This window comes from Arthrobotrys flagrans, assembly GCF_004000055.1.
Source record: "Arthrobotrys flagrans strain CBS H-5679 chromosome Unknown unitig_0, whole genome shotgun sequence".
Taxonomy (NCBI): Eukaryota; Fungi; Ascomycota; class Orbiliomycetes; order Orbiliales; family Orbiliaceae; genus Arthrobotrys; species Arthrobotrys flagrans.
Window position 1 is genome coordinate 4309210 of NW_027137550.1, and position 26335 is coordinate 4335544.

At 45.7% G+C, this 26335-nt stretch overlaps 6 protein-coding genes across 6 annotated transcripts; 5 read left to right on the forward strand and 1 right to left on the reverse strand.

The window, feature by feature from the left end:
* Positions 1–215: 215 nt before the first annotated feature.
* On the forward strand, positions 216–1228 carry DFL_004308 (uncharacterized protein; the record flags this gene model as incomplete). Its single annotated transcript, XM_067633381.1, has 2 exons — positions 216–1072; positions 1159–1228. The coding sequence occupies 2 exons, from the start codon at positions 216–218 to the stop codon at positions 1226–1228; spliced, it is 927 nt and encodes a 308-aa protein (XP_067491556.1).
* Positions 1229–3848: 2620 nt separating this feature from the next.
* On the forward strand, positions 3849–5506 carry DFL_004309 (uncharacterized protein; the record flags this gene model as incomplete). Its single annotated transcript, XM_067633382.1, has 4 exons — positions 3849–4052; positions 4121–4516; positions 4582–5326; positions 5385–5506. The coding sequence occupies 4 exons, from the start codon at positions 3849–3851 to the stop codon at positions 5504–5506; spliced, it is 1467 nt and encodes a 488-aa protein (XP_067491557.1).
* A 5311-nt stretch (positions 5507–10817) lies between these two features.
* Positions 10818–13175, forward strand: DFL_004310 (uncharacterized protein; the record flags this gene model as incomplete). The annotated part of the gene is made up of 3 exons (XM_067633384.1): positions 10818–12533; positions 12611–12679; positions 12750–13175. The coding sequence occupies 3 exons, from the start codon at positions 10818–10820 to the stop codon at positions 13173–13175; spliced, it is 2211 nt and encodes a 736-aa protein (XP_067491558.1).
* Positions 13176–15420: 2245 nt separating this feature from the next.
* DFL_004311 (uncharacterized protein) lies at positions 15421–17497 on the forward strand (the record flags this gene model as incomplete). Its single annotated transcript, XM_067633385.1, has 2 exons — positions 15421–17129; positions 17194–17497. 2 exons carry the CDS (start codon positions 15421–15423, stop codon positions 17495–17497), a joined length of 2013 nt encoding a protein of 670 aa, XP_067491559.1.
* A 1046-nt stretch (positions 17498–18543) lies between these two features.
* Positions 18544–22169, forward strand: DFL_004312 (uncharacterized protein; the record flags this gene model as incomplete). The annotated part of the gene is made up of 2 exons (XM_067633386.1): positions 18544–18576; positions 18654–22169. 2 exons carry the CDS (start codon positions 18544–18546, stop codon positions 22167–22169), a joined length of 3549 nt encoding a protein of 1182 aa, XP_067491560.1.
* Positions 22170–22498: 329 nt separating this feature from the next.
* DFL_004313 (uncharacterized protein) lies at positions 22499–26222 on the reverse strand (the record flags this gene model as incomplete). Its single annotated transcript, XM_067633387.1, has 7 exons — positions 22499–22502; positions 22562–22657; positions 22703–23706; positions 23759–24816; positions 24883–25499; positions 25562–25827; positions 25971–26222. 7 exons carry the CDS (start codon positions 26220–26222, stop codon positions 22499–22501), a joined length of 3297 nt encoding a protein of 1098 aa, XP_067491561.1.
* Between the last annotated feature and the right edge of the window lie 113 nt (positions 26223–26335).

Here is a 26335-nt window from a genome sequence, read left to right on the forward strand (position 1 = left end):
TAGCGCGTCTCGACGTCCACACAGCATCAAACGTCAATGTTCGAACGTCCCCTCAAGCTCTCTAGCTAAATAGGTTATCCACAATCACTTCAAACACCTCTCTCTATCAATACACCCGGAATCGATCTGAGCCTTCAATCTGGCCTCTTCATCAAACGAACCCCGAAATACTCCTCAATACAATTTCAAATCATCGTTAGACCCTCTTCACCATCATGGCAAATATGAAAGACATCCCTGTCGAAGTCTTAGAAAATATGCATTCCAATCTCCCCTTCTTCGATCTTCTCAATTGCCAACCGGTTTGCAAGCGTTGGGAATCTTTATTTTTCTTCAATGCGAGAACATGGCATTACGATGGTGTCGTCGATGCTATTAAATCGACACCGGAGGGTGTTCATCGCTTGCTTCAGTTATACTCTGGTCCAGGCGGCGAATTCAACACAGCCTACCAGCTTGTAGCTTTTGCAAAGGGTCGATTACTTCCCAAAATCCATGTCTACGCTCTAGCTTCTAAAAGTAAATGTTCAGCCGAATTTGGATTGGGGTGTAAGGAATGCCAAAAGCAGAAGATTGGCGGAACAATCCCGGATGACGCTGTAGTCTTATCTGAACCTGTAGTCCTAACTGACTCCTTACTCCTTGATGAGCCGTTATTCTACCACAAATCTGTGGGAAATTATGGCACGCTTCAAGTTGAGAGAACGGAACAAGAACAAGTATTTTACGATTGGATGCAGCCATACCACATTAGCTTGACACACGGGTCAGAAAGACTCTTGTCTTACAACACCGCCTGTGATCCTTACGGCAATGCTAACTTAGAAACCATCCCCATCGCCGCTCACTTCGATCTTACCCACCCAAAGTATTCGGGTATGACCGTTGGAGAGTTCACCGAAGACGCCTGGGATGATTTCAAGTCAATGATATGGACCAAACACCAGATAACTTTCAATTCTGGGCAATTCTCTGCTGTGACTATTGCACTTCGAGAATCGGAAGAAGATGGGGGGTTCTGGTGCTGGTTTTTCTGTTGGCGGGGCAGACCAATTGTCGATGACCCTGCATCGTATGTGCACTCTTCACATTGCCATTTCCATTCCCAACAATTATCTTATAACGAATGGCTTAGTTCTTCGCTAATAGTTTGAATAGGCCTGAACTTGTGTCCTATCTTCAAGGAACCGAATATGTCTTGAAACTCTACAAAACAATGTCTCTCTAAGTATCCTGAAAGCTAGAGTCGAAACTAATATTAACATTGTCGAAAAATATGCTTTACTATTACCGGATTATGCCTTACTACATCCCAACAAATAAGGCACCGAGATTACAAATAATGTATGGATAGCCCTAGTCTGACGAATTGGAACGATATTGATCGACTTTTCTCTCAGGAAGTTTGCTTCGCTAACATTTCGTCTCGAGGTGTCTTGTTTACAACACAGTTTACTGACACGAGGGTCCATCCTCATGAACTGCTTCTAGGGTGCTAACTCCGAGCTCGCCACTCATCTTAGCTAACTTCCGCCTATCAAAGACACTTGCTCCACCTCCCCTATTTCATTTTATCATCAAGAACATCCCGCCCTAAAATTCCCTAGATAGCTCATCTATCGAATACAATATCATAACATCCCTCATTCTCCTCTAGAATAACAGCCCCCCTTCTCCTCCACAATTAGCACGTGTGTGGCTACTAACCATCGCCCTGCGTTTCGGAAATCACAGCGAACAGAATATAATGATGAGCCTCAACTGGCTCCCAACTGAATTGCTGGAGATTATTTTCGACAATCTAGGTCTCCTTGACCAGATTGTTGTCAGCCAAGTATGCCCCCGGTGGAAAAGTATCTTCGACAACCGCATTAAAGTCATAAAGAAACGATATAAACGTTTCTACTACTCACACAAACCGCTAGGGGTTCCGCAACGAATCCACCGTTTGCTAACCTTAAATGAAAGCTGGTTCTTGGACCACGAAAATCCAGCAACTGACGCTGGTTGTGATTCTCTAACCTTCACCCGAGGTTCTAAAAGTTCCCAAATATGGCTAAACTTCACAACCAAGGATTTCAAAATTGACCGATATATCGCGAAGATCTGTAATCGAGAGAATGGGGAATGGAAAGAGGAAATTAGAGCCATAACAAACCATTGGATCCTCGACGATCCATTATTTAGTAAAGACACAATCGCAACCATGGAACAAAAATACGAAGAAGAGATACAAAGGTATGAAGAAGGGATCCCAAGTCCACTCAGAGACCCTGTATGGCTATCAATCCCCCCAATCCTGCCCAAGATCAGCGTGCTCAACAATATCATCGCCAAAGAGTCTCAGAAAAGAATCTCAGAAGCAGAAAAACGAGCTTGTTCCGACATGCTGGATATTTATATCGGTTACAACCACTCAAAAGCACACAGCTGTGGCTGTAACCTGAAATTGTGCTTTGTTGTCAGTTCCGTGAAGTATCTTTATATGACACTTCGTGGGTTCTTTGAGGTTATATGGGAACAGACAAAGGTATGGATGTTAGTACAAAACAGAGAAAATACATTGAGGAGAGACTGGCCTGGGAACAAAGTTGACTTGGAAATTTCTAACTTCCCGGAGATTGCATCCGCGTCCGTGGAACTAACTTATGGATGGGATGACGATATGATTGTTATGTTGAGGGGAGTTCGGGAAGGTAAAAAGACATATAAAGACGGCTGCAACGAATGTCGGTTAAACGGAAATATTAGTCCATACCTGAGCCCTCGTGAGGAACATCGAACGCTCGAACCTCGCGCACAGGCACCTGACGGTTATCAACATTTCAAAATGGTCTGGTCATGATGAGACTGCCGGACGCTTAGACGACGTCCATTTAACGCATACAGTATTGGCCAATTAACGATATACATAGTCCAACGTTAAATAACTATAGATATACTATAGTGTGATATCGGCCATGGATTGAAGGCTCTGAGCCCGCCTCATCTTGCAACTAGCTAGCCCGCAGGCCTCGACCCGAGCTTTATTGCGTGTGAGATATATCGATAGTAAATTGAAATTTATGAGAGCATTCCACGCACCCCGCAGGCGACTTAGCTCATTGGTTAGTTGGTTTCAGCTTTGGGCACACCAATTCTAGATATAGTATAGCCCAAGGTTATACTGGCTTCAATGGCTTCAATTGCAATCCGGCCTTCGGCCGTCAAGGTCTGAAAACAACACACAAAATACAACAATCATGTCCCAAAATTACGGATTAAGATTCGATTTTAGACTCCAAGAGCATTAAATGACTAACAAGATTTGAATCTTGTATAGCGGAATTACTTAGCATTTTATCTAATTTACCAATCGTAGAGTCACGGAATTTACCATAAACTCAATAGAGATCGATTTTCTCTTTAATTTCCATCCGAAAACCCTGTGCAGGTCTCAGGCTTTGCCGCTCGATTGGAACATAGGAGATTGCCCTGCAACACAACCTCCAGGCTAACCACTCATGGCCAGATCTGGTAAGGATGCCTAGCGCTATAGCTACCTCCTTGCACATCATTCCTAAAACTACTCTCGATGATAGAGACACTCAATTTAATCCTTTCCGAAAGATGTCGGTCTATAGTTATATTACTTTGGGTTTAAGTTTATACGTATGTTTGTATCTTGAAAATATTTATAAATACAGGCTATCTCCTATGCTTCATTACTCAGCTCGCTTCACTCCATCAGCAGCACAGTTCAAAGTCACTCTTTAAACACACTCTTTCGCTTTCGTCTTGATTGTTTTCAGTCCCTCATTCTTTCAATTCCTGCAATATAATAGGATATCGATTGTAATAAAGCAGAAATGCGCGTATCGATTCTTTACACCACCTGGTTGGCCTGGGCCCTCACAGTTTCAGCTGCGCCCATAAAGCCCGTCGACGGTGATCTATCCGGACATATAGCTCCACCCCCAAAGAACCCCATCGGCACACCCATAAACGGGCCTTTGGTCAAGATCGAAGCGAAAGATTCCTTCAACAATAACAAGGCTGAAAATCTCAATATTGTAAGAGCTAATCTATATAACCAAGTTTTTTTTAGCTGCATGTATATATGACCCTAACTATATAATAGGAAACAGAGAACGACGGCCTTTCTAAGCGAGATGAAACCACCTCTTCTGGGGCAACAGATGACATCTTGGACAAAGTTAATGTGAATGCAGCCACCTCGGATGCTAATGTCAAACCCATCTCAAAACCTGTGGATGGAGTTGTTCCGGATCCCGAGAATGCCATCCCAGAAGCCAAACCCGAAATTGACTCTCTAGGAGATCCCAGTGGTAAAGATCACTTGAACGTCGTTGGTGTGGATCCTGGAAAGTTGGGAATCGAAAACGCAAAGGATCTGAAAGTCGACTCGAACGCAATTGACGACCCACTTAAGGATCTACCTGGTGCCCCGGCCGGCCCCCCAGAATTAGAAACGGCAGCCAAAACCGGTGACAGCCCACCGGAGACCATCGACCCTGTAAGAGTTTATATATATATATATATTCGAACATTTTCGTGCTAAACAATGCTAATTGACGATAGGAGGCAATTGTCAAGAAGCTCGGCGAAAACGCCCCATCTGGATCAACCGATAGCGTCGTACCCAAAGTTGACTTGAACGAAGTTACTTCCGGTGTCAAGGGGCCCGGAGCCACCCCGGATCTCGATAAAGACGTTCCAAGTGGCCCGAGCACTGAGGGAGGTGTCACAAATGCTAAGACCAATATCCAAGACGCCGAGGGTGGAGCCATCCCAGATGTCAAGGAAATCGACCCAGAAGCCAAGAAAGTCGTGCCGGGCTCCGATGGAGCCACCCCAAACGTTGATGGAACCATTCCAAAGCTCGATACAAGAGTTGTCCAGAATATTAGGAGAGACGATCCAGGTTCGGATGCAAATATCCCAGTCTCAGACGTCGAAGCAACCGCCCCACCCGCCGTTAAAGATACCCCAAATCAAGTTGGAGACATCACACGTGGCGATAAAATCACTCAAGGTACCAACCTTTTCGGAGACAATCAAATCATCAAGCAAAACCCAGGTGAAACGGTCATCATCACCCCAAAAGACGGCAACAAGTTCAAAGATTTTTCCTTCACCGGCGTGTCCTGCAAAAATATCAACGAATTTATAAAATCAGTCGACACTAAAAAGTGCGAGGCTGGTAACGCCGTCCTGGAAATAACCCAGATCCAGGATGGTAAGGCAGTATCCAAAGCCATTCTCAAGCCCAACAAAGACGGTTTCCTAGTGGTGGACAGTATTAAATATATCAAAAGTGTCGATGGTATGACTGCTTCCAAATGTTTTTATAATAGCATTCCAAAACTAACCTGATTTAATAGCTACCGGCGCTGAGCCATTGGCTGGTACCACCGTAGATCCGGGATCTATCCTCAAAGTATCTGACGCTGATAAACTCGTCATCGTGGTTAAAGACTTGAAAAAACAAGCGGAGGAACACTAAAATCACCGGCCCTGCTCCACGGGGATGATACTCTCTCGACTAACGACATCTCTGCTATCTACTTTTATTTACCTATCGAAGTGAGAGTCTTAGTTACATACATTACTTCGGATTTGGATACAGTGAAATTTTGAATTAATTAAACTTGTCTCCGATGAAGATACGTTTTGGCTACGTGGACTATTGGCCAAAGTTGTTAGGCCAAGTGTTTCTGTTCGAGCTTTCGAAGGCTAGGATGGCATATGATCGGGGAGTTATATGGCCATTTATACGGTTTTGATTTCTGTAATAGTTAGCAATATATTCAGTCTTTATCATTGACCTTTCTGCGATCAATTGTTCCGAGTATTAGATACAGTCACTCGATTTTTGCTATTAGAACCCCGGAGCTACCGTTAGACGCTCGTATATACTGGTGTCGAGGAAATTTTTGAAAGAATTTCTGCTTATATAAGTATACTTAAGTACTGAAGTAGTTATTCTAAGATATTGCACGTCTCGAAAGCGACTTAATGTATAGGTAGCCACTTCATGATCAAATATATATATGTCAAATCGTAGTTCCTACAGCGGAAGTATAGGAAACGTCCAAACCCATATCTGTTTAATAATTCAAGGTTGTAGTGTCCAATTTAAGATAGAAGATAGCTCTATTACATTAAATTCTTCTCCCAACAGTATTAGAGATAGTTTCGGGCCGGGAAATTTTTTTACAAAATTAAATTAAATTCCTACCACAAAAAAGGTCGGTGTCCCGTATCGATATAGACACGCAGCAGAATCCAGTGTGTTGCGTGCCCTGGCTGAAATCTCGACTTCCATGCCCAGGTGCGCTGCAACATATGTACCACGAGGTGATGCCACCTTTTTTCAGCACCACCATGCACCATCAAATTGGCTGTCGGTTTAATTGCAACCAATGATCTTCTAAGTTGTCGGTCTAACCCCGACTCTCCTTCCCTTTTATTGCAAATACAATTATAAGTCCTCGTCAATTCCCTATCGGCTAGCGCTGCAAGTACAATAAAGTGCGGGTTCGAAGCTTCTGGTGCACTTCTCGGCCGTTCGAAAGCTCCTCATGATTTACTCCACCTGAATGCCCAAGCTCGGTATTGTCGAATTAGACTACACGAAGTTCACAATTTGCCCCACTCCCTAATTGTTTGTCTCGTACCCAGACCCGGGTGGTGCTACGCTGGAGACAACCTGTGTATATCCCAGCAATGGGGCATCGCATTGCGCTTCTCCACACAGCTTGATATTCTGAAGAATCTGTAGGAAGAAGTGACATCGTGAGTGGAGTACTTTGCTTCCGCATGCCTGGAGATGGGGTAAATGATTCTCCCACCTGGCATAAGGGAGTCCAGTTGACGTACAACTTGTTGTAGTGGGATGTTATACGGACAACAGTACAAAATCGGCAATTTTGTACGATGCTCACATGCCCCAAACACGATTGCCTCGATTGCCTTACTCTTTCCGGTACCACTGGGGCCGCCGATAAGAGTACCTCCACTCGGAATTTCATCGCATAGAACGCGAACTGTCCCCTGCTACTAGTATTTGTCTAATTCAAAGGCTTGAATCGTCTCCCCTATTTCTCGGGTCGAAAGATTCGGTTGGACGATTTTGTCCTTTGACGATCCAGTCTAGCTTTATACGTAGGTGAGGTTCTGGTTCCCGAAGGAATTGCATCAGTGTTTCAAAGGCCTTCCTCTAAATTTCGTACTCTCTTTTGCTCGCTTCGGCTTTGAATCTATCGCTGACATTGTAGGTTTAGTCGGTGGTTGTTCAGTATTATTGATTGATGGTTTGCTCACCTATATTCAAATCGATAGGTTGGTCCCCTCTGGGACGCAGTAGATGCAAAATTAGCCCTTTCTTCCCTTAGCTCATCAACCATGTTTATCATGTCGAGATCCGTATTCTTCCTCAGAATTGTAAGTCTTTAAACCCCGTCCTCGAGAAATTGGGCGACTTGGTCGGACAGAAAGTTGAGTTTCAATATTCTCTTCCACCCGGTACGCCTTGGTAGCCAGAGCCTGAATATTTGGTCATCGTCTGGCGTCCAGTTTTCTAACCTCGAAATGTCTCGGGCCTGAAAATGCACAGTGCATTTATACCTTCCCCCGGTTTAACCCGTTCCCATTCCACATCGACTTTCTTGTCGAACAGCTCATCTAAGACCTTTGTTGTTGACTAAGCTCGGCCAATACGGGTTTTACCGATTGGAATTTGCATGCATACGATTTATTCTTAGAGCACGATCGTGTACGTACTAAAAATCATGGATAACAGGCTCAGCCAAGCTAATCTCGAGCCTGCTTCGTCTCCAGATACTCTGATACAGTGTCCACAGTCTCTGATCCTAGTTTCTCGTCAATTTCGAGCAATCCACCTTCAGAATTTTAGACAAGACAAGTTTGAAGTACTCGGGCTTCATATTCGAATTTGGAGGACAATTTTGGCAAATCCAGGATATAAAGATCTCCATAATTTGGGCCAGGGTTCAGGAGAGTTTCGCAATATCATTCGACTCACTCCATCATTAGCTAGGAGAGCTTTTGTCGAAGCTATCGGAGAATCAGGCGACTCTAGCAATTTCTCGATTCACCCAGTGATAAAGTATTTACATATAACGGCATCCCCAAGAGCCATCGCCACAAATAAAATACAAACAGCATACCCAAAGTTAAGCCTCAGCCTCAGGTTCCTATTGCCCGAGAAGTACGTCAATGAGAATGGGACATCTCCTCCGACACGGCAGGCAACTTTGATACAGTTGTGCCCGACATGTCTCATCCCCCCCATGGAGGTTACTATTCTCTCGAGTCCGGAAAGTGCGACCGTTTCCGTGGGAGGTATTGGCCTGGGAATGAAACGATTGGTCACAGCCGCTTTGATGCTCGCCAATCCATCCAGAGCACAGCGGACCTGCCGATCAACTTTTGGTCCGAAACCCAAGACTTTCCAGCAGCACTCGGCGTCTGTTCGATCACTCAGCATCCGTATCAAATTCTCTGCGCTCGCCACATTACACCTTCTGGTAATGGACGTGTCATCCTTGGAGTCCACCTCGACTGTCCCTGCCGAAATTGTGTAAGCTATGCGATTTCTCTATGGCTATTAATTTTAAATCCCTGAAAATTCTCATTTAATGGTCAAAAATAGAGAGAAAAGAACCGGGAGAAAACGAGAACAGTTGCTTTATTTAAGTACTTAGCTATGTCTCAAAGGCTTCGTAGATGGAATTAAAAAAGTTTGAAAATTACTGGCCATTGAATCCAAGAACAGTTTTGTATTGCAACCCCAGTGGTAACCCCAACAAAGGGTATCTCCTACACCAACATAGTTCGGCTACGACACTGGGGGTATCTCCTACACCAACATAGTTCGGCTACGACACTGGGGGTATCTCTTTATACCTATAGGTAGTTTGCAAGCGCCGCGCTTACGGTACGAAGAAATGTAGCTATTGAGAGATAATCCTAAACAAATAAATTCACAGCTGGGATACAGGCTCCAAAGCTGCAAAGCCACAACTTCCCGACTTCAGGTGCGAGAGTAGGGAACCTTCCCACTAATTTAACCGAAACGGCAATGCGAGAAGCCTAATTTGTGTGCTTAGTGACTAACAAGATACAATTTATGATAAGGGGAATAAGCTGCGCAATCACCGCGTATATAGGCATCCTTTCTAGTCTAAGAGGCTAAAAAAAGAAAAAAAAAAGAACGGGGCAAATCTGATCAAAGAGTTACATAAGCAGCGCAAAACCAAAAAGTATCCAGAAGAAGCTAGTCACTTGTCAACCACACGCCTATAAGCTTGCAAGTTGCACATCGTGTAGTTAACAGGCTGTAGACGTGTACTTCATATAACCTCGAGACCAGGCGCAGATGGAGCCCATATGCCCGACTACTTTAGCCAAAAGGGCTTAAGGGACTTTTTGAACCGCGACCTCAATCTGTCTGCTGTCCAGCATACCAAAATCCCCTATCTCAAACTGCACCTTACCATTCACGTGACTTATTTTTGGTGAACGCAAATCAATGGTAGCTGGGATCAGGGTGCGGCGCAAGACATTCTCTAGTGATCATCGATCATGGAAGCCGAGATATGCCGCTGGCTGAAGAGGCACATGATGTAAGTTTAGTTTTGGAAAATACTTAAGTACTTAGATAATCTCCTAGCCGGCTAACACGTGTGGGCCGTTTAACTCATAAATGAAAATAGTGTAGTTAGTCTGGTGGTCGTTAGCGTATTTTGAATGAGGGCGGAAACACTTACTTAGTAGCCAACATTAGTATTTCCCTTTCAATAAGTCTTCAACGATGCCCAGGAAAATTGGGATACCATACCATCTTCTCTCAAGATGCCACATGCAGATTTGTAGGGTTGGTGCATCATTATCGGAGACAATCTTTCTATTATTAGGAAACTACTGCCATACTGGTAATACATAGTTATATTAGTAAAGTACGTACCTTTGTTAGGAGTAAGGTTCACAGTTACGTATGTACATAATCTGCAGAATTCTCTAATAAGGTTAGCAATTACACTGGTAAAGATTTCTCAGTGCAGCTGGGCCAGCTTATCTCATATGCTATGCATCAGTACAGGCATGCAATCCGGTCACAATTCCGCCATTTCTGATAAAAGCAATCAGGCACTTGCTTACTTACCTAACACCTCTTAATAGCCAATTCTCCATAAAAGCACGTAACCCTAGAGAATCCCTAATAAGAAACCCTCGTGTGTTGTGATGATTGTGCTGTGTTTGGTGTTGATCGTTGTCATATCAATCACTTGATGTGCCGTGGTGATCGTTTGCACGGCTGATAATTCCCTATAAATAACCGGATGTGTTGAGGCTAATGCAGGTACAAAAGGAGCCCTGGCCGGAATCTCGTCTCGATTCCTTTTCTCTCCTTCCTTCCCCACCCTGTCCAATCATCATCGGGTGACGCCACATTTCTCATCATCAACCATCACGCTGTTGGTTCATCAAGGTTGGTTTCACCGCAACTTCTTTCTTGCTACTACTTCTCCGTTTATGGTATACGTGTTCTGGTGCTTTGTCACCATCACGTCCTTCATCACCGGGTGACACCACATTTCTCATCACCCATCATCAACCATCACGTTGTTGGTTCATCAAGGTCGGTTTCACCACAACTTCTTTCTTGCTACTGCTTCTCTGTTTATGGTATATGAGTTCTGGTGCTTTGTCAAACCATCACGTCCTTCATCACCATCCTCGTCAATCTGGCCAGTCTAGCTGCAGCTGGTATTTTCAATCTTCACAAAACAATGGACGGCAGTTCAACATCAGAGGGGTGTCCGAAAACGCCTACCGAATCTACGACTTTAGAGCTCCAGGTTCTCGATTCTCCTTTGGATTCCTCCATGTGGCTTAGGCCCGGAGAACCAGGATTCACCCTAGAGCAACGTATTGATTTCCTCAAGAAGCAATATTCAAATTACGTGGCACTCATCAAAGATTTGGAGACAACTGGAATCCCAGCTCAATTTTATCAGAACGGTCAACCAATACAATTGGCCGAGGTTGGCCCCTCGAAGGGGCCAATTATGCCAGGAATGCTGGTAAGCTGCAACGCAACACGATGTGTTGCGAGCTCCCGAGACGAATCTTCGCTTCCGCTTTTCGATCATGATCTCTCCATGCGCCTTATACCACCGCCAATGCCTAGACCCGGGGAACCAGGATTCGCCCCTCTCCCAGACTACACCCCAACCCTAGAGCAACGCATTGGTGTCCTTCGGTTCGCACAGAACCTACCAGAAAACAAGGAGCAAAATTCAAATTACCTGGCACTCATTAAAGATTTGGAAACAACTGGAACCGCAGCTCAGTTTTATCAAGATGGTCAACCAATACAATTGGCCGAGTTTGACCGCTCGAAGGGGCCAATGTTGGCAGGAATGCTGGTAGCCCGCACCGCAACAACACGATGTGTTGCGAGCTCCCGAGACGAATCTTCGCTTCCGCTTTTCGATCATGATCTCTCCATGCGCCTTATACCGCCAATGCCTGGACCCAGGGAACCAGGATTCGCCCCCCTCCCAGACTACATCCCAACCCTAGAGCAACGCATTGGTGTCCTCAAGAAGCAAAATTCAAATTTCCTAGCACTCATCAAAGATTTGGAAACAACTGGAATCCCAGCTCAATTTTATCAAAATGGTCAACCAATACAATTGGCCGAGTTTGACTCCCCGAAGGGGCCAATGTTGGCAGGAACGATTGGACATCAATACCACAACACAACAACACCATGTGTTGCGAGTTCCCGAGACGAATCTACGCTTCCGGTTTTCGATCCTTATTTGGATGATCTCTCCATGTGCCTTATGCCACCGCCTGGCGGGTATCCGCCGCCAATGCCTAGGCCCGGGGAACCAGGATTCGCCCCCCTCCCAGCCAACCCCACACACACAACCCTAGAGCAACGCATTGGTGTCCTTCAGTTCTACGCGAACTTACCAGAAAACAAGAAGCAAAATTCAAATTACGTGGCACTCATCAAAGATTTGGAGACAACTGGAACCGCAGCTCAGTTTTATCAAGATGGTCAACCAATAGAATGGGCCGAGCTTGACCTCTCAAAGGGGCCAATGTTGCCAGGAATGCTGGTATTCCGCAACGCAACACCATGTGTTGCGAGCTCCCGAGACGAATCTACGCTTCCGGTTTTCGATCCTTATTTGGATGATCTCTCCATGTGCCTTATGCCACCACCTGGCGGGTATCCGCCGCCAATGCCTAGACCCGGGGAACCAGGATTCGCCCCCCTCCCAGCCAACACCACAACCCTAGAGCAACGCATTGGTCTCTTTCGGACCGCGCTCAACTTCCCAGAAAACCAGAAGCAAAAGTCAAATATCCTGGCAATCATCAGAGATGTAGAGGCAACTGGAGCCCCAGCTCAGTTTTATCAAGATGGTCAACCAATAGAATGGGCCGAGTTTGACCCCTCGAAAGGGCCAATTATGCCAGGAATGCTGGTATGTCAATCCTGCAACACAACAACACCATGTGTTGCGAGCTCCCTATTGACCTCTCGCTGACTTCCACACAAAAGTTTGCCGCCGCCCAGTTCTCTGCGACATCTGCCATCTTTCCAGGCGGTGGTATTGGTGTGGGTAATTCTGTAGGTTTCCTCATACCATTTTTGATTCTGTTGCATTGCCTCTGCATGATTCTTACATATTTTTGGTAAGGTGCATCTAGAGTTCCGCTTGCACCCCGATTACAGCCCTTCTGGCCTTCATCTTTTTGTGCAAGCTCGTGCAGACTCTGGAAGCGATTTGTTTACTTTGTTTCCCCAAGACGCCCAGCACTTGCAACTCAACGATGCATATGGAGGGCTTCTGGGGCTTGTGCCTGTCGCAACTGCCAACGGGGATGTTACGCGATGCGTTGTCATGCTCCAAGCTCGAGTCTGGAATGCCGCTTGGACTCAGACAGTTGGGGACTGGTTCACCGAATATTGTGTCATTACTCCACCTATCCAAACAAGACTGACAGGGACTGGCTTCCAAGCGGCTGTCTACCAGGCGTTTACACCAGAATACCCCACATGTTTAGTCGTCGCGTCGCATAAAACAATACTTACGTCAATGCTCCCAACTGTTCATCGGTGGTAGATGCACTTTTTTTTTCTCGTGCGCATTCCAATGGAAAACAACTTACATTGCTAACTTCTTGCCCTATTGCGGAACGGATAGATCGTGGGACCGTCTAATAATTGAGGTTGTTGAGAGGAAACTTATTATGGGGATGGTCAAAAATTTCCGGTTTAGAATTTTATTTCAACTTGGTTTACAGGATGCTCTCTTGAATGAGCGCAAGGAAACCAAAGCTAGGACTTTCTTTGTACAATAATGAATACAGAAAAGAAGGTCTAGGGATTACGTTATGTGCATTAATGAATGCATTTTTTGCTTTTTAAATCTATAATTTCGTGATGACCGACTGGCGCGGCGCGCATCTGTGTACGAGACTACCGTGAACTCTTTGGTGAGGGTTATGGCGATAATCAGACAACGTGAACTCATGTTTAAGCTAGATATATATATTCAACCAATAACTCCAAACGCGAGACTCTTTTTGGAGAGTGCGTGCATAGAAAATATCTTCATCCCGTAGTTAGGTTGGCCTCAAGATCGGGCGCAGTACTGGTACCTAATCAAGTACTTAATTAGCTGTACTCAAATAGACTGCGCAGCTGTCTTGTAAACCAAATGATCTTATACTCAAGCAGCTGCGCAATATAATATTCTGACGGGCTATGATTAGGAAATAATCCTATAGTGTACAGAGTACCATCCGATGGACTCTTTTATATAACCTGGTACTTAAGCACTTAAATAGAACCGGTACCGCGAATTATTTCTATCTTCATATCGATATCGATATGCGGTCTCGAGCCCTTTTTCATCCTACAAAACCAGAGAAATGATATTTTCGTACCCCCTGCTAACATATCTCCGTAGCGTAGAATTGCACAAATCTAACCATGAGAACGCGACGATTTGTAAACCATATTTGCAAGCCGATGAAATACACGTTTATAGGTCGGCTTACAGACCTGTAAACGTACAGTTCGCAGACGTGTAGATGTTGTCTCGCCTCTAGACTCCTCACCTGTTGTAGACGTGCGGCTCACAGACGTGTAGGCATGTGGTTCATGCCAACCCGCTTGCCTGCATTATTCTTGCGAAATCCAACTTTGCACCAGTATATTGAAAGACAGTCTGGCCAATTGGCCAACCTGTTAACGCGTAACCCAGGTGATTTACACTCGTAAAATCTGCATACACAGCTATGACGGGGCCGGCGTCTAGTGTCCAGAGATATGTGAACAGAGGGGTATGGCCAGGAAATAATGCTTCCTGAATATGTTAATTGATATCCATTTAAACCTCCTCATATGATTTTGATTTTATACAAACAATCAATTTTTATCGTGAAGGTGAAATCTGACCTGGATTTTAGATTACCAGCTGATAGATACGTATCGCCATATATATCGATATCGACGTATCGCTTCGGTTACGTCCAGAGCATCGATGCATCACGTGATGTATGTACAATATACCTCTACGGATATCGATATCCAACGGGCTTCCGGGAACTAAAATATACAAAACCAACTCCGGGGGCTATACATACTCAAAATCGGTAAACCAGAGAGTCAAGAATGCAACGTCGACCTTACTTGAGGCCCTTTTTCCCTTTCTTCATTATCAATCAAAGAGTACTTTCAGAAAGCACAAGCCGGTGAACTGACAATTCTTGTGGACACGGATGTGGTTAATCGGCTCGGACTGCATTCCGGCATCACGAGGCCCTCTCATTCTTCAACCTTCCTCCAATTGCTGCCTCGAACTAGTTCCCTTCTGGTAGGTCGATAATCAATTTAACTAGCGTCTGTGGCATCCTGTTTACTAACATTTAACATTTAACATCTGCACATGCACAGAATTCACTTTTCCAGCTGAAGGTTAAGACAGCTTGCAGTACTGTTCGTTCGGCTGTTGACCCCGCATATTAACCAGCGCCATCCCTGGTTGTAGACCCACACTCACTGGCGGTCCTGGCCTTGCCAAGCTGGCACTAAGGCGCACGGGCAGGGGTGAGCGACTCAACAACAGTTCGATCTCCTGAATCGGATCGTGCGTTCATTCCTTGACTGCAAGAAAGTGTGTGTGCTTGTTGTCTTCTGTCAGTCAGCAGTTCACCTCTCATGGCCCTCGGATGAACCCACCAGCGCAAACTACCGAGTGCTAGTCTGGGGTCACGGGCGGATTTTTCTAATCACCAAATCGAATCAAAAGAAAAAAAAAGAAGAACAGATCTTTTCTGGTTCTTGATATTTAAGACACTAAGATGCCGGAGCTTCAGGAAGGCGAGAATTCCGTTCCTCTCGTTCCTCCTCCTCCTACTCGTGGTGATTCGATATCATTATCAAACCAACCACATCAACATCAACATTCCTCATTATCGGATGGCATTCAGGGAGATATTTCTGCCGCCGCTGCTTCTGCTTCCAAGGACTCCTCGGATGCTGCTTCTAACGCTTTAAGAATTTCTCCTGACCCATCTGCCCCTGCTTCATCTTCCAGCTCCGAGATGCCCACCCGACCACAGCCAGATATAAACACCAGACGACGATCTCGTGGTCAAAGTATTTCTACTTCCTTCTCCCCCGTCGGGACCAACAACAATTCATCCCCAACCGGCACTCCGACCGATAAAGTAAGCCCTACAACTCGTGCCCGTAGTATCTCCCAATCCATCACCCAACAACAACAGTCCACTTCCGATCAACCCGGAACCAAGGAGGAACTTCCCAAACCCAAGGATTCCCTTGAACTTTCCACATTATCATCTGGAGACTCGGACGAAGAAGCCGGGCTTACGGAATCCGCTCGTGACCGACGTCGGAAGAAAAAACAGCGAAGAAGGGGATTAGGAGGTCTAAGCTCCGACGGGAACAGAATGCGTGATGTACACGCTTCTTCGTCGCCGACGAATAATAACCATCACCACCACCATGTTACGGATGACGAACTCGCGCATGGAACAATCATCAATGGTATAGCGGTTACAGATGCTGAAAAGCGTGCAGCAGATCAAAATGTTATGAAGAATATTGCTATAAACTGTTTATTGATTGGGCTATGGTATTTATTCTCGCTGTGCATCTCGGTCTACAACAAATGGATGTTCTCGGAAAAGCATTTAAACTTCCGGTTTCCGTTGTTTGTAACATCGTTCCACATGCTCGTACAGTTTTCGCTGTCGTCGCTGGTGATGTGGTACTTTGTACAGTTTAGGCCGGGGTATGTGGATCCGAAGGAGAAGAAGAAGATAGAGCGAATACGATCATCTTCGTCGTCGTCGAATGCATCACCGACACGGGATGGAGGAAGAGGAGAGGAATCACGGCCTCTTACTGCTGTGGACGAAAGTGATTCGGATGAAGATGTGGAGGATACACGAGTTCTGGTGAATGAAACACAAGAACCTGGACCGAAGAAACCGATTATGACGAAGGTTTTTTATGCTACGAGGATTGCACCATGCGGGATGGCTACGGGGTTGGATATTGGGCTTGGAAATATGTCGTTGAAGTACATCTCGTTGGCGTTTTACACGATGTGTAAATCGTCGTCGCTGGCGTTCGTTCTGATATTTGCGTTTATTTTCCGACTGGAAAAACCGACTGTCAAGTTGATTTCGGTTATTTCGGTCATGACGATCGGAGTCATCATGATGGTGGCAGATGAAGCGGCATTCGTGCTGATAGGGTTTATACTCGTCATGCTGGCGAGTGTATTATCCGGGTTGAGGTGGAGTTTGACACAGTTATTGCTACTAAGGAATCCGGCGACGAGTAATCCTTTCAGTAGTATTTTCTTCTTGGCACCTGTGATGTTTGTGAGTTTGTTGGTAATTGCGGTGCCTGTGGAGGGGCTTGGAAGGTTTTGGGGGAGATGGATGGAGTTGATTGGGGAGTGGGGGGTTCTTTCGGGGGTGGGGATGTTGATTGCGCCTGGAGTAGTGGCGTTTTGTATGACGGCTAGTGAGTTTGCGTAAGTACCTTCCTTTCTCTCTTTCTTATATATTAATTATGAGTACTAATGGGGGTTATAATAGTCTACTAAGACGAACATCCGTCGTTACACTATCCATCTGCGGAATCTTTAAAGAAGTAGTAACGATCACAGCATCCACCACAATCTTCCACGACGTTTTGACACCCGTGAATATTACGGGATTGTTTGTGACGATATTGAGTATCGGGGGGTATAATTATATTAAAATTAAGAAGATGAGGGGGGAAGCTGTTAGAGGAGTTTTGGCGACCGAAGCGGATGATGCGGAGGGGAGGAGGAGTCTTTTGTTCGAAAGAAGAAGTTTGGCGTTGAATAGGGCGAGTTTGGAGAGTGGGAGGGCTTAAACAACTATCATTATTTTTGATAGATGGAGACAGATTCGGTATATATAAGATTAAGAGGGGAGATGTAAGATTATATTGTGACATTTAGTATACATGATTTTGGATGGGGGGGGTATCAGAGGGGGGGTTGGCCTGGCGTTCTTTTGGCGTTGGAAAGCCTTTTGTTCCCGTTGTGTTTAATGTGTATTTTATATAGATCGGATACCATTGTTATGGTTAGCTATTATAACTTCAAATCTATATACACTTGGATATTATACTATATCTTGAAGTCGTAGATAAGTATCTCGAAATATCTATACATGGTACGTGAGGATGCAGTGCCACATGCAAACCAGCTTCGCCGCAATAGTAAATACGCAATTTTCTTAATCCTTCTCTTGGAATGTATAGTTCAGCGGTTAGAAGTTCTGACCGAAGGGTCAACCAAGCCCTATTTTCTTAGACAGACAAACAGGGCAACCGGTCGTGTCACTCAAAAGAGGGTGAATCATTATTACTCATACGTGCATATGTAAGTCTGTAAGGAATGCCTGTTGACTACTGACTGAAGGTACCTTGCCTTGTCCGTGTCTTGCTTGCCGGCCTTGCCTGTTAATATTTATAATCTCCACCCCCGCCACTACCGCTGACCGACCGAGCTCCAGGCTAGTTAGACTCGCTAGCTACCTTTTATCGAATTGTTTGACTGATTTATTTAGAAGCTAAAACAGTCCACACACAGAAAAATATCACATCATCGGTTGAGGTCTTGGTCTGACTACTTATTTATATCTTCTTGTCGGCATACCGCTATTTCAATTTTTATCATTTATAAGGTAGAGCTGGGGGTTTTCTGTGATTAAGTTCTCAGGAAACACTTATCTACTAATTTACTCTCATCCAACTACGACTACAACTACAACTACTACTACACCTACCTCAAATCCTTTAAAGTCCCCTCCAAGGGAATTTAACCACACCTTCGAGACACATCGCCACATCTCCAAGATTCGGCGCCCAAAGCAATCTCTCGAAATCGCCAAATTTCACCGTAAACAGCCACCATGAAGCAGCGTTTCTCTTCGCTCGACGTTCAGGTATTCCCTTTTCCTTCACCACCCCACCATCGCCTATTCCACGCCAAGACCTCTCAGCTAACATATAAAAACCACAGGTAATAACCCACGAACTCACCACCCTCCTCTCCCACCGTCTCTCTAACATCCACGACCTCTCCTCCCGCACCTTTCAATTCAAATTCACCTCCTCAGCCACCCAAACCAAACACATCCTAATCGTTGACTCGGGCTTTCGATGTCACCTTACACATTTTTCCAGAAATGTGGCGGCAAGTCCCAGTGGGTTTGTGGAGAAACTACGGAAATGTTTGAAGACGAGGAGGGTTACGGGGGTTAGGCAGGTTGGGAGTGATAGGATTGTGGAGTTGCAGTTTGGGATTGTTGATGGTTCCGCTGTTACTAGTGGGGGTGGGGAGGTTAAGGGAATACCTCACGTCGGAGGATACCGTCTATTCTTCGAATTCTTCGCTGGAGGAAATATAATCCTAACCGATGCCTCTTTAAAGATCATCACCCTCCTACGGATTGTCCCCGAAGGTCCCAACCAACCCAAAGTCGCAAGGGGAGAAACCTACACCACCTCCTTGCCATCTTCAAAACCATTCGGTAGCCTCCACGCCAACACTTCAAACGCACAAATCAAACAGGCGTTAAATTCCCACCTCGAGAAACGGGAGAATGAAGAGAAGAGGGGAATAGAGGATTTAAAAGACTGGCAGAAGAAGAAGTTGAAAAAGACAAGAAAGGATGATGGGTTAAATCGTGTTCTTGGCGCGGTTATGACAGAGTTTAGTGCTACGTTGATTGAACATTGTCTTTTAACCGTGGGTGTGGATCCGGACCAAAAGGCCGCAGAAGTGGTAAATGATGATTCCATCGTCGATAAAGTCGTTGAAGGGTTTAAACTAGCCGAAACAATGGTCAAAGAAATTGTTGAAAGCAAACAAGTCACCGGGTGGATCATTGCTAAAAAACCATCGCCAAAGTCCGAGAAAACCGATACCGAATCCACTTCGAAATCCAAGAAGAACAAAAAGAAAAAAGTAGCGTTCGGAGATGCAGGCATCAAAGAAGCAGAAGACGAATTAGAAGCAATACTCGAACTCGACGAAGATATAACCCCACAAACCGACGCCTCAGGCTACATCTACGACGACTTCCACCCTTTCCTCCCCCTCCAATTCAAAGACAAACCCAACATCCACACCATCCCAATCCCAACCTACAACAAAACCGTCGACTCCTTCTTCTCCTCCATCGAATCCCAAAAACTTGAACAAAAGACCGCCGAGAAAAAATCATTAGCAGCGAAACGTCTTGCTAACGCAAGAAATGAACATAAAATCAAGATTGAAAGTTTGAAAGAAGCCCAGGAGGTTCATGTTAGAAAAGCTCAAGCTATTGAAGCTAATGTGGAAAGGGTTGAGGAGGTTATTGATGCTGTTAATGGGCTTGTTGCGCAGGGTATGGATTGGACGGAGATTAGGAATCTTATTGAACGGGAGAAGTCAGCGGGGAATGGAGTGGCGGAGATGATTAAGGATGTCAAGTTTATGGAAAATACGGTGGTGGTGAGGTTATACGAGGAAGAGGAAGATGATAGTGATGACGAGGATGACGAAAGTGGGAGTGAAGATGGAAACGGCGAAGAAAAGGAGGAGAGGAGTTATTTGGATATCGAAATCGACCTAGCACTAACCGGCTACGCCAATGCTCGAACCTACTACGAACAAAAACGCTCCGCTGCAGTAAAAGAAACCAAAACCCTCCAATCCTCCGCCAAAGCCCTAAAATCTACCGAGAAAAAAATCCAAAAGGACCTAAAACAAGCCTACAAAGCCGAAAAAATGGAACTACGAACTTTTAGACGACAAGGATGGTGGGAGAAGTTTTATTGGTTTAGAAGTTCTGAGGGGTATTTAGTACTCGGCGCTAAAGATCCTACTCAAGCTGATATGCTTTATAAAAAGTATTTTAAAAAGGGGGATGTATGGGTTCATGCTGAAGTACCGGGGAGCTGTTATGTTGTGGTGAAAAATAAAGTTGAAGATGTGGATTCTCCGATTCCACCGGGGACCTTGAGTCAAGCTGGAACGTTGGCGGTAGCGTCGAGCGATGCTTGGGAGAAGAAGATGGTGATTTCGGCGTGGTGGGTTGGGTATGAACAGGTTGGAAAGATTGGAGCTGGTGGGACAGTACTAGGGACCGGTGAGTTTGTGGTTAAGGGGGAGAAAAAGTGGTTGCCGCCTGCGATGTTGGTGATGGGGTTTGCGGTTGGGTGGTTACTTGCTGATGGTGAGGGTGGTGAAGAGGAGGATGTGGGAGGAGAAAGGGGATTACCTGAGATTTTTAATTCTGAAGAAGAGAAGGTTGAGCAGAAAGAGGAGGAGGACGAGGAGGAGGACGAAGAGTTTCCGGATACGAAGTTGGAGTCAGAGGAGGAACAAGAAGCGGGTTCGAGTATTAAGAACGAACAGCAGAACCCTCCAGCAGATGAAGACAGTGACGACGAAGAATTCCCAGACACCAAACTCGAAGACCTATCCCTCGAAGAAACCAACCGTTCACAAGAAGAACAAGAAGAATCCGATACCCTCGACCCCCTCCCTAACGGCCATGAAACACACCCATCCTTCATCGATCGAACAGCCGCATCCTCTCCAACCCCCTCCGTAACCTCAACAATAACCGGGAGTCGTCATCTAAGCGCCAAAGAGAAAAGGGATATCAAGAAAGCTAAAGCAAAGGGATTAAGTCTTCCCGCATCGGCATTAGCAACACCGAACGGAAGTAGGCCACCCGTTGGGAGGAAACAAATGCCGAAGCCCCCGGCTGCGCCAAGGAATTTATCGTCGAAGACTGCACAGCAGCAAGTTCGTGGGAAGAAAGGCAAAGCTAAAAAGATTGCGGAGAAATATGGAGATCAAGACGATGAAGATAGAGAGTTAGCACTCAAATTACTTGGTAACGCAAAGAAAGAAGCCGAAGCCGCCGAAGCCGCCGAAGCTCTCGAAAACAAAAAAGCAGATAAAATCAGAGAAATGGAGGAAAAACAACTCCGTCTAAAACTACAAGTCGAGAAGATGAGAAGTCAGGTATTAGCAGATGAAGCGGTTAGAGCTGACGCGAAAGAAAAGTATCTGGACTTTGAAGAAGAATTGGATGAAGGCACCGCTCTGAAAATGGTAGATTTGAAGAGGATTGTAGGAGAGGTCAAGCTAGCTGATATGAATAGAGTTGTTGATGCGATTCCCATCTGTGCACCTTGGTCTGCGCTACAGAAGTTTGAATGGAAGGTTAAGTTACAACCGGGGACGCAGAAGAAAGGGAAGGCGATAAGAGAGGTTGTGGAGAGGTGGGGGAAGGAGGTTGTGGATAAGAAGAAGAGGCCACCACCGCCGAAAGATGGGGGGAGTGAAGGGCATATCAGTGAGGTCGCGGAGAAGGCGAGGAGGGAGAAGGAGTTGGTGAGGGCGTGGAAGGAGGCGGAGTTGGTACAGGGGGTGCCGGTGGGGAAGGTTAAAGTTATGATGCCGGGGGTGGTGGAGGAGAAGGGGAAGGGGGGGAAGAGTGGTGGGAAGAGCGGGGGTGGGAAGAAGGGGAAGAAGTAGTATACTATATAGGCCGTATACGTACGATGTTGAGAGCTTTCTAGGAACTATATGATGTGGTTTTACCAATGCCGAAGGTAGTTTTATAAATTAAACGAGTGTAGGACTCTATGAATGTGCAATTGGTTGATACTATTTATCCTCCACGCTGTTATAGATATAAATTTTGAGAGTACAAACTGTAATAGAATTAAAATCGAGACTGGCGTACCCTTTGGTAGATAGTATACCCGGCCTTGAATTAAATGAGTGAATAAAGTATAAGACGCTCCTTGTTTTTTTTTTGTAGCCCTTACATTAGGCCCTGTTAGTTCGATCCAGTTAAATGCTTACCTGGTGTAGATAAAGTCAATGAAATACCGATCATTCTATGCATGTTGAATGCTTCATACTCAAACGATGTCTCCTCTTTCTCCTCCCTCTCCATCTCGCGCTCTTCCCCCTTCCTCCACCAACCCATCCCCGTTCCCACTCGGGCCTTCCCGGCCCTTCGTCGTCATTCAACTTCAGTGGTAGATACCTTCTCATCATACACTTTGCATTCTTCAGTGACCACTCGGCTACTAAGATACGATCCAAAGACCCTATTCTCAAGATCCTCAAGAGTATCTCCTCTGGTAACTCCCTTCTTCCTCGTAGTACGTCGGAAGTATACCCTCTTCGCCCATTTCCAGGCTTCGATACCCAGGAAGAATAGAACAGCTGCAACCATGACTATACCCCATTCCCAGGTGATTCCCTCGTGTTTGAAGACTTTGTGGTTGATAACGGGGATATAAAGCGTTGGGAAGATGGTAACAAATCCAGCAATAATCGCCCAGAATAGGAATTTATTCCTCCAGACGTCGATAGCCCATTGTGTGAAATACCTTGTAGAACCCGGTTGCATTCTAAAGAAGCTTCGACGCATATCAACCATTTCCCAAGCAAGGAATAACGCAAACCAAGTTAGACATGCGAAGCAGGTGGCTCTGGCGCGGAATACAGTGTCGCATTTATCGGAGTATTCGTTGTTGCAGTTTTCACCTAGGTCGCCGTCTCCGAAGCCGAATAGGACGAGAACGAAGGAGGAGAGGCAGAGGGTTGCGACCCAGAGGCCGTATACTAACATGTCTAGTATTACTTCCCATGTGAACACACCGTCTTTTAGACTTTGAGGAGGACGTTTTAGAATATCTGGTGTGGCGACTTCGAATCCAAGGCCCATATCTGGCATTCCACTGGTGATCATGATAACCCACATGATTTCAACGGGTGCTAGGGGAAATACTGAGATTCCTGTGCTATCTTTAAACGCTAGGCCGATTAGGAGGGTACATGCTTGTGCGATGTTTTCGGCGAGGAGATGGAGAATGAATTTTTGGATGTTGTCGAACATCCGGCGGCCTTCTTCGACGGCGTTGAGGATTGAGGCGAAGTTATCGTCTGTTAGGACGATGTCCGAGGCGTCCTTTGCTACGTCCGAGCCGGTTTGACCCATTGCTATGCCTACGTCTGCGCGTTTGAGGGATGGGGAGTCGTTGACGCCGTCGCCGGTCTTTTTTAACGTTAGTGTATTGGATTTGGAGGGGGTTTGGAGTGGGGGTTACCATTGCAACGAACTTCTTCCTTCGGTGTAAGGCTTCGATCATTCTAACTTTGGTATCTGGGGCACAACGGGCGATAACAAGAGGGAGTACGGGGAGTTGATCGATTTCATCATCGGTGAGTTTGTCAAAAGTACTAGCCGTCATAACCATAGAATCCGCAACGTCTTTACTGAACTGTTGCATTCTGGCGGGTATGATTCCGACTTCTGCTGCAATGGCCTTGGCGGTTTCGGGATGATCTCCTGTGAGCATGTGTACGTTGATACCGGCTCTGTGACATTGACGGACTGATGGGGCTGATTCCGGACGAGGGGGGTCGTAGAGACCGATCAGACCGCAGAAATGGAGGTTACATTCGACGGTTGAACGGTCGATTTCAGCGTCGGTTTTGGAGATTTCATGGGTATACTCTTTAGAAGCGAGGGCTAGTACTCGAAGTCCCAGTGCTGCGAGAGATTCCATGTTTGAGAGGATGTCGTTTTTGATTAATTCGGAGAGTTCGGTTGGTTCGCGGCCTTCCTGGAGGGTGATTGTAGAACAGGAGTCGATGATTCTTTCGACGGCACCTTTTGTGAAGACGTAGTTTTTGTTTTGAGGGGCGCTATGGAAGATTACGGACATTTTTTTGACGTCTGAGTCAAATGGGAATTCTGCAAGTTGTTTCCAGATTGGTGTTTCTCCTGCGGTGAGTCTTAGACGGTTATGGTCGAATCTTGAGGCGAAGACTTGGATTGCGATTTCGGTTGGATCTCCTCGGGCGCTCCATTCACCGGTGCCGCTTTTTTGGACTATAGCCAAGTTTGCGAGGGAAGCTACGTTTAGGAATTTTTCTAATGAAGTGTTTTCACCGTTGGATAGGAGGGATTTGGTATCGAGTTTTTCTTTGGAGATGGAGGATTTGTTACGAGGTTCTCCGGCGTCGAAGGTTATGTTTCCGGCTTCTGGGTTGAAGGGTTCTGACGAAACGCCCACGGAGTAGATTCCTTTGGCGGGGATCCAGGCCTTTTTGGCGACCATTTTGCCTTGAGTTAGGGTGCCGGTTTTGTCTGAGCAGATGTCTGTATTTAACAAGGTGTTAGCGTGTATTCCCTCGGGTTTAATATAGAGTTAACGTAGTATCGTACCGGTGACTGCTCCAAGTGCCTCCAAGGATTTCAGATTACGAACAATGACATGTCTTTCGACCATTCTTTTCGTTCCAGCAGCCATAGTGATAGTCAAAACCACAATGAGAGAAGCCGGGATCATAGACAATCCAGTAGCAACAGCATAGATGATAACCTCCTTATCAGCCTTAAACTTATTCGCCCCGAACACAATAAGCGCACAAACAATAGCGACCCCAAATAACAAGATAGCCAACTTCGAAAGTTTCTTTTGAAGTGGAGTTCCAACGTTAACCCCCAAAAACCGGCCGATGGCATCAGAAATAGTTAGAGTCCAGGCTTGAGCATATCTATGTGGCTTTGCGGTTCCATCGGGTTTACGTTTGACTGGCCGAACGCGAGATTCTCGCTTACGAAGGGCGGCGGCGATAGATCCGATTTCAGTGGACATTCCTGTTGCGAAAACGATACCACGGGCGCGACCCTTTGTGACCGTTGAGGAGCTGTAGGCGAGGTTGAGACGGTCTCCTGGGCCTGTGTCGTCTGGGAAGGTGGCTTCGGCGTCTTTACGGACGGGGAGGGATTCACCAGTGAGTAAAGCTTCGTCGGTTTCAAAGTTTACGGATTCGATTAGACTGTATATGTTACTGTTAGCCATTGTTTTTAATGGGTTTATAGTGACAATGAATGGACATACCGGATATCAGCAGGAATAGTATCACCAGTTTTCAATTCGACCATATCCCCGGGAACAACTTCAGCAGTAGGGACGGTAAGGATCTTTCCGTCACGAACGGTACTGGCAGTTGGGGAGCTAAGAGATCTGAGAGAGTCCATGGTCTTCTCTGCTTGGAACTCTTGCATAAACCCAACGACGATGTTTAGGGTGATAACGGCGGCGACCACACCTCCCTCGATCCATGATTCAATACCAAGACTGACAGCCATGGCAAGAATGAGGACCTGTAATTTTTCAAAACCGATAGATCAGCGAGTCTTGTATATAGTTATATAAGGAAAAGGATGAAACTTTGGCATCAATATAATGGCGTATATGCATTATGTATGTGGATAATACAATCATAAAGAAAAAGTTTGTTACTGACTAGAGTCATCGCGTTCGCGATTTGACGGATGAGAATCTTGACGGGCTGGACGCCTGGTCCGTCGTCTAACTGATTACGACCATATTGCTGCAAACGTTCGGCAGCTTCCTGGGAAGTCAGACCGTCTTGAATGTTTGCATTAGTTTCTTTGATCACTTGGTGATAAGTCAAAGCATGCGCGGGCTGGGAAAGCAAGTCAGATTGCCCTGGAGGACGACCCTCGGGCGGGTTCGCTTTGGGTTTCTTTTCCATGTCGTCGGCTTTCGGCAACCGCTGTTAGTTTTCTTTACGTTAATGGAACAGCTGGTTGGTTTCGCTGGTTTGCAACGTGAATTGAAAGATTAGAATTGAAATTAATACTATCA